This window comes from Lissotriton vulgaris, unplaced genomic scaffold, assembly GCF_964263255.1.
Source record: "Lissotriton vulgaris unplaced genomic scaffold, aLisVul1.2 SCAFFOLD_1097, whole genome shotgun sequence".
Lineage (NCBI taxonomy): Eukaryota > Metazoa > Chordata > Amphibia > Caudata > Salamandridae > Lissotriton > Lissotriton vulgaris.
This window is the reverse complement of record NW_028250293.1, coordinates 473,027-483,734: the sequence shown is the minus strand read 5'-3', so window position 1 is coordinate 483,734 and position 10,708 is coordinate 473,027. Positions and strand designations below refer to the sequence as shown.

Below are 10,708 nucleotides of genomic sequence, written 5' to 3'. Positions count from 1 at the left end.
CACACACTCACACACCCTCCTTCTATAGTGCCTAATGCCACTTTAAAGTGCTATGGGGGAACAGAGGGGATAGTATACGTATGGGCACTAAGAGGAGTGGCAATGTAAGGATAGAACCAGCAGTGAACATGAAGGTATGTAGTACTTTAGCAAGGATAAAATAAACTAAGATATTTTAACGAGTAATATTTTTAAGAAAAAAGGAGATTCCAAAAGAGGAAGACCTGGGAAGGATGCCCACCATCCCAAATCGCATTTGTTTTTTTGGCCACAGTTCTTTCGGTGGTGCAGATGGTGACAAAGCCCACTTTCCTTGTTTTTTCCCTTCCCCCACCCTCTGAGTCCAGAAGAGGGGCAGATTTCCTTCCTTCCTCCCACCTTCTGGGTCCGACTGGGACAGAAAGCAAGCTTGGGCACCAAAATAACAAGCATCGATCTCTTAGCTTTATGGGGCCATGTGTTTCTAATTAGCGGGGAACACATGGCCCCATAAGGATAAGAAAGTGCTTTGCGACAGCAGCAAAGCAGGCGACCCAGTCCAGATCGGAAGCGAAAGGGTGTCAACAAAAAAAACTCATTTCCAAGGGTAGGCCACTGTGTAGTAACCACGATACGCTGGTATGATGTAAACCAAGTAGGTTTATTCGGAAGTAAGTTAACAGGTGGTAAAAGTCTTGTAGATGGTAATTCACAGCCCCACCAGGAGCAGCCTGCTAGCTGCTCAGCCTCTCTGACCAACTGTCACACCTCATCCAGTCACCCAGGCATTCTAGTGAAGGTCCACTCACCAACATTTCATACAGAGTAGACACACACAGGCTGAGCAGCTAGAGAGAAGAAACATAGGGAATTAAACATCATGTGAGGATACTACACACTGTTTAGCAGAAACGGTGACGCCAGCCAATGAAAATGGGGGACGGGGCTTCAAGTCCCCTTCTCAAATCTACTCTCCACAAAATCTCTCGCCCAGCGAGCAGCGCTTTGCACTGCAACGCAGTCGAGACATAAAAATCAGAGGGGAATATTATCAAGAGATTTTTCGCCGCTTTTTTGGCGATATTCGGTGAAAAGGTGGCGAATTTCCCATTGCACTATTTACAAGGACTTGCTAACATGCGTTAGCGCTTGCTTTCTTGGGAGTCCTGCCATTTTTTTTTCCTACTTTGCATGTTAGCGATATTTATTGCTGATGACATGCAAAGTAGGTGTTCCTCACCTAAACTTCATGGTAACAGCCCCAAACACAACTTCGCCCTATTAATAATGCCGACCGGGCCCGCGAAGCAATAGGAAAACTTGCACTAAGCGCATTTATCTCAGGAATCTAACACCCGTTTGACACTTGACTTAGGCATCCTGCGAATGGGAGGTGGATTAAATGTTTAAGTACACACATGCCTATTATCAAGGTTTACATTAGCGATGCATGATCATCGCAGGATTTCACACTATATTTCTGCTTATCGCCGTTTATCCCTGGTTTTGACATCGCCTCTGTGCAAAGCGTTGCTAATACGCCGCTAACGCGGCGATGTCAACCAGCGATAGGCGGCGATAATAGACAATATGATAAGCGAGATTTGCAATAATTGTCGCATGCTGTTGTTAACATGCCCCATAGTGTTCTCAAAACAGGCGCCACTCGTTCATCTTTCAAGTTGGATCTTTCGTTCCAACAAGACGATGCACAATAGAAATAGATGAAAGACGAGCCTGCAGTAAGAGATGTAGTAATTGGAGTCAGATGCTGTTCCGGGTAAAAGTAACCTATTTTCATGTAAAAATGGCGGGATATTGTTTTAACTTGTAATGCGCACGAAGTTTTAATACGTTTTTCACTTCTTACTATTTACACTTCTGCCGTAGATTAATTGTTCAAAATAATGTGACCGATACCATTAACTATTAATAACGAGAAAGTACACAAAATAACATTTCTAATATGTATTTTCTTTTTAAGTTGACATTCGATGTACTTCCCCATATATTTTAAAACGGGCAATCCTTTGGCTCGAGTAAAACGGAAGCTCATTGGCAGTCTGCTCTTCGCTCTTATCGTTCGGAAGCCTATAAGGAATATCGCCACGCACGAATCACGTGTTATCTAGTTAACCAATAGGGTGTATGGTCTCGAGGGCGGAGTGAAACCGTTTTTCACTAAACGGCGCTCGGTCGGTCCGGCGGCAGACAGTGACGTCGGAGAGTACGAGAGAGCAGAGTTTCGGTGTCTGCGAACCTTGGAGCACGGCCAGAAATGACCCGTGAGTACATAGAATGGGGGTCTTGCTGAGACTGGAGTTCGGTGTCTGGTATAGGTGCACGGCTAGATTGCTTAGCTGTTGTACTGAGGGCTTTGGTTCTTCACACTCCGGGCCTTCGCCAGCCGGTACTCTCCGCTCCCCTGCTTAATTTTACTGGGTTGAGAGTGGGTTTTGACATAAATGTGCGTGGGGCGGTAACGGGCTTCCGTTGTGTGCGTCCTCTTCCTCCTTGCCGTCGCCACGTCACCGGCCTAGTGGGATACCAGGGAGCGGCTGGCGGGCCTTGCACTGATCATGTTCCATTAAGCCTTGTGACATATCAGTGTGCGTTACACGATATTGCCCCATGGCGCTACCACCTCCAACATTGCATGCCTTCGATCAGTTTCCGAGTACACTATCTTCATCCACTTCATATCCGGTTTACTGTGCCCGTCGCCTGAGGCTACGTTGCAGGGTCCAAAAAGATCATCCGTCCAAGGGTAAAGAAGTGAGTTTTCCCTTTCTCGGTATAGCCCCTCTAGACCACCTAATGGTCCTACTTGCCTCGCTACGTCGCCCACACAATGGAGGTAGGCCTGCTTTACCCCCGTGAAAGCACGAAGCTCCCGAGTCTCGGTTTCTCTCCCCCACCGGACAACGCGTCTGAATTCGACGTGTTTGGGACCTAGCGAGGCCAATTTCAGTCATGACATGCGTAACTTAAATGTTCACAATTTAAGGGTCGTTATATTGATGTATTCAATTGTCTCTGTAATACAGGTTTGGTGCTACTCTTAAAAACGGTAAACATTTGATATCTAATGCCTTTGTTGATTCTTAGCACTTCAACTACTTTAGAGGTAGTGTCTCGTCCTCGATGACAACCTGCATACCGGTTTTGTGCTCGGTCCCCTTAGCACAGGACAGTAGATACGCGAATATCTTAAAGACCGTTAAATAGCAGCAGACAACAAACAACAAAAGGGCTTGTGATTCGCAGTTGGTATCGAGTCGATTTGTAGTAGGTGTATGAGGTCAGCCCTGTGGGTTACTCGAAAAGCTAGGTCTCCAGCGTCTTGTGAAAGTGAAGGAGGAAGTTCTGATGTGTTGTGGTGGGTCGTTCCAGGCTTTAGGAGCCATGTACTACTTTTATGGATGTTCGGGGTATGTGAGACATCTGCAGAGGTTCCTGGAAGGTTGGTGGAAGTGAATGCGGCTCTTGTGATAGGCAGGTCCAATGTTGTGTAGTGCTTTGTAAATGAAATAAAATACATTTGATAAGGTGCCTGATGCCCAAGGGCGTGATGGCGCTGAAAGCACAGCAGAGGGATGGTTATGGCAACTATAGCGGAGGCTATAGATTAAAAATTCAGGTTTTAACATTCCTCCTTAAGAAAGACACTCAATAATTCTTGAAGGTTTAACTTTATTTTCTGTCATAAACGACACGCCGGTAGGAGAGAGCGCTCCGGTCACCAGCTCACAATCATGGACAGTTGCAACTGTCAGATGGCATAGGACAATCGCTATCTGATGTAATGCATGCAAATGCGGGGAGTCGCGTAGCAGGGACGGGGGCATGCAGGGGACAAGTACCGACGTAACACATCTCCTTCCGGAAGGAAAAAAGAACATGTAACTGTTAGTCACATAAGACATCCTTTACTCCATGGTCTGTTCACAAAGCGACTGTCGACACGGGTAACTGGTTTCTTTCCCATTGTCGTCATCTGTGTATAGTCCAGCTTCGGACCATTGGTTGGTCTTAGTTCCAGAATCACTGGCGGTGTGGAGGTCAACAAGGTCCGTTTATTACGTAATGGTCTACACAAAACCCTGTCCTTCCTCCAACGTGGACGAATTAATTACACAGGAGGATTCGGCAGAGTCCTCTGATCCGCTGAACTCCTGCTCGCCCATAAACTCAATATGCATCCAGCCTGCTCCTAAGTTTACTTCAGGGTGTGGACATTGTAGGTGTTTGTGTGTCTCCTTACCCTCATTCTCTGACTCCTCATAGTACAAACCGCCTTAGTAATCCCTTTTTTTTATTTATTGTGCTCTTGTCTTCCATTACTCGTACCATCTTTTCCATACAGGTCAGTGACACCATCCTGAAGATCCTTTTTCTTGGGATATTTCCTGGACCAGATCACACTGCCTCAACGCCAACACATACCACTGGTCTCTTCCCCATCGTCATAATGTGTGTTGGGTCTAACGTCGGTCCTCTTGTTCTCTGTACCAGAACCACTGGTAATTTTCTTTCCGACAAGGTCCACTCCTTCCTTACCAGCTTCATCTAGGACATTTCCTTCCTCCAATTTGTTCGAGTGAATTCCACAGGAGGATATGGCTGAGTCTTCTGTTTCGCTTAACTCTTATTGTCTCCTTGACCCCATAGCATCCTGTTCTTCCCTAAATCAACTTTGGGGTGTGGACATTGTAAGTGTTTGTGTCTCCTCATCCTCATTTTCTCCACACTATATAACCAGTCAGTTATCTTCATTGTTGTTGCACTTTACTTCGTCCAGACTCAGACCATCTTCCCCTTCCTGATCAATGTTACCAGCATATTTCTCCTTTACCTTAGGCTTTGTCTCAAACAGTGCAGTAACGTGCCACACTTTCCCATATTTGAGGCGGGCAGAATTACAAAAGTCCTCCTCTATCCCTATGGGTTTTGTAACCCTACATTGTCCCTTTTTGACAAACTCTTTTCAATTCTTTCTCCTTCACTTTTTTTTAATCTTGAATTCTTTTCTTATGTTTTCCATTATCTTCTCCCATGTATGTACCTTGTTTTTGAATTCATCCATTTCTGCTTCGCTTGCCCATTCAGTTCTCCTTGCAGCCCTTTTCCACCCTACATTGTCCTTAGATCTTGGTGTTCTCCCACTTAACAACTCAAAAATGGTGTTTAGTGTACTTTCGTTTACAGCCCACCCATTCACTGTTCCTGTACTGTTGGGATTTAGCGTTATTCTTAATTTTCCCAGCTCTTTCCACCCCAGAACAGAGGGTCCTTTTTCTGAAATGTATACCATACTCCTGGTACTTCTCTCCTTGAAAACCATATCCATCTCTCTGCATCCAATTATTTCAATGTTTTCACCAGTGTATGTTTCCAAGGATATGTCTGCTTCCTTTAATCTGTTTCCTAGTTTTTCTACTAATTTTACTTTTCCATATACTCCTATTAACCATTGTACAATGTGACCCTGCATCAACTATTATATCTGTCAACTCCTCCTATGGTGATGGATGACACTTAGGTTTTTTTTTTTTTTTACATTCATCCTATTTCTCTTTGGTATCCATCTCTCCTTTCGAATTCGTACCTGTGTACATCGACACACACCACTGGCTTGTAATGAGCATCTAAATCTTCCATAGCATCCTCCAATACATTCCTGTCTGCTCCCTCATGGACTTTCTTTGCAATGTTATTGTACACTTTCAGACCACCTGCCCCCAAACTGTGTAACAGCATTTTTACATTTTCCTCTGGTTTTAATGGTTCATTCTCCTTCTCAAATATGTATATATAATTACAAAATTTTCCTTCCACTCTTCCCATTTTTTATTTGGTGTACCATCCCCTTTCAAAAATGGCTCAGGTGACTGTAAATTATAAATGTTGCTGTTAGCCATGTTAACCTGTGCTGTTCTTTTATTTTGTTTTTATTAACAGGTCCCAGTACTATTCCTTTTTATTTCTTAATTTTGCACTTAAAATTCACTATTTTCTTATTTACTGTAAAGGATACTGTTTTTGTACTCTTCCTGTAGGATTCGCTGTTAACGATGTTTTTTTTCGTTGCATGCTATTGCTGTTGCGTGTTAGTCTAGTTGTTCTTACACTCAAAATGTCGCCCATCGCGATGACGTCGTACGCGACGAAGCGCAGTTCGCATTCTTCTCACGTAGCTCCTTTAGTTTGTCCTCACAAGATTGTTCCTATGAAGTGAGTGTTTAGCCTTTACACTTAAGTATTTTTTTTTTACTTAGTTTCCTTGTATCAAATGTTTTTTTTTTTTTTTTTTGGCGTAGTTCTTGTTCCGTTCAATGTCTCTGCCAGTAGTTTCGTTTATTTCCTTTTTGCCTTCAGTGCTTACACCTAATAAGATTTATGCTCCTGAATTACTTTTGATCTGGTACTTGCGTTTCATTCGTCACCGTCCACTAGTTTCAAGTTGCTTTGTTTATGCTTATATTCACTTTTTTTTATTTTACTCTCCTTTCACTGCCGAAACCTCACATATAAGTTCCAATTCTCTTGCACAGTATTGTTCACATTTTAAGTGCTTAATTTCAAGTATCTCCTTTTGTGTTTTATCTCTTTTTAAATTTCTGTACTATTCTCTTTTACAATGAAGTTTGACATTCATTTACTTGTTTTCGGATATTCCTTACGTTTTATTCTTCTTGCAACTTCTGTTCACTTTTTACTAATTTATTTATCCCTTTTTATTCTTTATCAACACTTCTGGTGCTTATAGGTTATTTACTTCCCTTCTAAATTAACACACGCGTTTCATTTACTTCACTACGCGGTGACTTCCTCAATCAAAATGGCCTCTTGACGCCAGTATGTTATCACGTTTGCTCCTGGGTGACGCTGAAGATCTGAGGAGAATCTCACTTCACACGCTTTATGCGCTGCTTAAGTTCAATTTCAAAACGCGGTTTCAGAGAATTAACTTCTCTCCCTGCTCCGCTCACTTCTCCTCCTCCCAGCATCCAAGGCTCACCTCATAGATCTTGCGCAGATTCCGGTGTTCCGCAACTTCGGGACTTCCTTATCTTTTCAATTTCATTTCCTCAGGATCTCCCAAAGTTCAATCTGTATTCACCGGTCACACTTCTTCCGCTCCGCATCCAAGGCTCACTTTTTTCAACTTCACTCAGATGTTACAGATATTAAACTTCAGGTGTTCATTTATTTCTTTTTGCTCCTCAAGTTAACCAAAGTTTCAATCTGTACATGCCGAGTTCAAGGAGACTGCACTGTTTGTTACCTTAACTCATTTTTACTTTGTGTAAATACACATTTCACTATGCTGTACGCTTCTTTCCTCTTCACCTTTAAATTCTTCCTCAAGTTGTGGGTTCTCCGGTGTGCCGTTACTCGTCGCCAAATTTTGTTAAGAAAGACACAATAATTCTTGAAGGTGTAACTTATAGTCATAAATGACACACAAGTAGGATAGAGCGCTCCGGTCACCAGCTCACAATCATGGACAGTTGCAACTGTCAAACCAACCGTCAGATGGCATAGGACAATCGCTATCTGACGAAATGCATGGAAATGCAGGGAGTTGCGCGGCAGGGACGGGGGCATGCAGGGGACAAATGCAAATGGGGAAAGTACCAACGTAACACTCCTAAAAATGAACATGGAAGAACTGGTCTTTAAGTTGAGGGGTAGGGCATTCCAACGTTTGGTTGGGTGTGGGGACAGTTTTTTTGACTGGGACTCTCCTCTTGGTTTCTCAGATGAGCTTGTGGTACCTCCTCTGAGTGGCTCTGAAGACATATTTTTCTACTTCCCCATTGCTTGTTCTCCATTTCTTTTCCATTTGTTTGCAGTATTGCTTGGCCATTTCGAGGTGATCTGTGTGCTTGCTTGTTGTTGTTTTACTGTGTTGCTTCATGCGGGCCAGAGTGTTGGTGATCTACTTGTTGAAGTTCTCAATGGTGTGTGCCATGATGCCTGTGGATTCTGGTTTGTTCTGGATTAGGGCCGTCATCTAGTGTGCTAGTGTCAGCGTTCATAGCCCATTGTGGGGGCTCTTCATTGTTAATGGATGTCAATTTGTCAAATAGACTATGGCGTGGCCTGTCCAGTGTTCTTGGGGTGTTCAAAATATTGAAGATGGGGTCTAGGATGTGTGTGGCTTTGACGTGTTAGGTTGGTTCCAGTTTCCCGGGGTTGTGAAAAGGGGCAGCTGAGTTGGGGTTGGTCCGATTTCCAAGATGGAAACAGGGTTCTCCTAGGAGGATGCAAGTGCTGGCAATCGAGGACATACGGGGTGGCAGAGCCCGTGATTTTATCTGCAACATTGATTCGGGGGGAGGGGTCTGAAGACTCTGGTCCCAACCAGGGCGGAATTTGCTGTAATTTGAAGTTGAGGTGCTCCATGGATTTTATTTTGGGTTCAATGGCGCATATTAAGGTGTGTATGTATGTGTGGGTTCCTCATCCGGTCTGTTTTGGCAGTCTTGATTGGAGATCTTTTATCCGGAAGGGATGGCTGTGGCAATGTCTGGTGTTAAAGTTGTGGTTCAGCCGTGTCTCTTTGAAGAAGAGGGAGGCTGTGCCAGATCCCAGTTTGCTGTGTGCTTCCTTCCTGAGCAGGTGTTCACAAGCATGCATGCTATTGGTGGGGCGGGGGGGGGGGGGGGGGGGGGTTGCGGGTCTGTTTGTTGGTAGGTGTTGAGTGTGTGGGGTGTAGTGGAGATGTTCTTGGTAAGTATTGCATGTGTGGTGTTGCTGGTGATGTCTCCTCCTGTGTTCTGTGGCATGCCAGCAGCGAGTGCTGAAGTATCCAGGGCTTTAGGAGCAAAGGAGAGCAGCACGGTAGTGATGTGGAGTGGTGGCAGGTTTTCTGGTGTTGTATGCAGTCCAGATGTAGATGGCAGCAAACTGGCTTGCGTTTGGCCTGCACACTTACTAACGGCAACTGCCATTAAGTAGCTAATGGGAAGTGGGAGTGTGCAGAGTGCCATGTGTAGGGCTGAGGAGGAGCGTGACAGTTTTGAAGGAGAGGCGTGCAGAGGGAGTGAGAGCCCAGGTGGCAGAAAATGTATGCGGAGAAGCTGGAGAGTTAGAGAAATGGCAAAGAGAAACTTCACTGTAGTTAGAAACGAAAAAAAAAGCTGGAAAAGTGCAGAGAAAAGACACAGAAATGGCACAAAGAGTAAGGGCAAAAAGCCCACAAAGAGTCCAAAGAGCGAGAGAAATTGCTTATAAAAGTCACAGTGAAAGTGAGAGGAAAATGCAGAAATAGTGTGAGTAAGATCACAAAATATAGATATAGACCGTTGAGATACAGAGATGAGAACCTCGAGGCGCAGGAGTTGATTAAACCTGCAAAGATTAAGATTGCTCCCTAAACCTGATTGTGGATATCTTGCAAGCTTCGCAATGGCTTGGAGAAGAGGGCCAGATTTGAGCATTGAACAGTAAAGCCTAGAACTGAGAACTGTAGTAGCCATAGGTTTCAAGCAATTTCGAATTTAGGTCCGAACTTTCTTTACGCACTTAACCTAAAAAAAAGCAGGACTTCACCAAATTAATTTCCGGCACACACATTGTATCACGGTCTATTAGGAATCCTAGAGCAGTTGTTTTACTATTTAGGTTTGGTGGTGACGCTAAATTAGTGGTACAAGAGATGGGCATGGTGAAAAATTATTTCTAAATAGTAAGATCTTGATCTTATTCCCCTTTTAATTTCAAGTAGCTGTGAGTCATCCATTGGGGTTCAGGTTCAAGCATACCTCCACATTTTCTGATTTAATTTAACTTTACATGTTCCAAGAACGACCAGAACAGTTTTAATACTGACCCTTATTTCTCCCTTCCCTGGATTTCCATTCAAAACTGTAATCACCATATCAAAAGCGACAATGATATAGCCACATGAGGTAGTCGGGATTCCCATGGTCCACATTCCAAATTTAGTCGACAGATACAGAAAGAAGAGCTATTACAGGTAAAGATGAAATTGGTCTATTTTTTTCGCAGCCGAGTTTTAAAAGCAGATTTTTCCCTTCTTGGATACAGTCCCACTGGCAAACAAAAAATGTATAATAGCAAGAACTGAAACTGAGGTTATCAGTGGCTTTTTTTAATAGCGTGTAATCACACACAGCCGTATCCGTGTCCTCTGTGAAAGGTGTGAAGCCAGCCACAGGGAGTGCTTACTCTAAAAGCCAGGTCTTCTGCTTCTTGCAAAGAGGTACTCTGGGTATTGGGTGAGCACTCCTGTTTTTTTGGTCGTCTGTTAAAATTCTGACTGGGCAGGTATAATCCGATGGACCAGATTTCAGGGCACTAAAGTCTAGTCTCCTCTATCTCGTCAAGCAGAGAAAGAGCCCCTACTGTGTATTTGTTCTTTGTGGTAGAGGTAGCAGTAGTGGAAGTCTTCAGATTTCATTTCAGGCCTGATTTGCAAAAGTTATAATATTCTGTGCTACCTGGAAAGAACGTCTTTGGAGAATACAGTCTTTTCTGGGTGTTTTTTTTTTCTCTACCACTTAATGTACCTGGTCTACTAGTCTCAGCTCTGTGCATGCTCATAAAAAAATGATTTCTCAGTCTGTCACGTTTACAAGTGGCTGTGTATGGGACAGAGCCATCAATCGCATCGGAGAGGCAACCAAAAGTCTCTGGTGTTTGGAGAAGTCTTTACTGTTCCCAGGTCTTGATGGCTTCAATTTCCTCCCTACCTCTC

At 43.8% G+C, this 10,708-nt stretch overlaps 1 protein-coding gene across 1 annotated transcript in view; it reads left to right on the top strand.

Annotated features, from left to right (window-relative positions):
* Window positions 1-2,127: 2,127 nt before the first annotated feature.
* Window positions 2,128-10,708, top strand: part of SERF2 (small EDRK-rich factor 2) — a 33,753-nt gene continuing 25,172 nt past the window's right edge. The window contains exon 1 of the mRNA XM_086950541.1: window positions 2,128-2,264. Within this exon, the coding sequence (XP_086806667.1) occupies window positions 2,258-2,264 (7 nt within the window). The 5' untranslated portion in view covers window positions 2,128-2,257. The remainder of the gene's footprint in view (window positions 2,265-10,708) is intronic.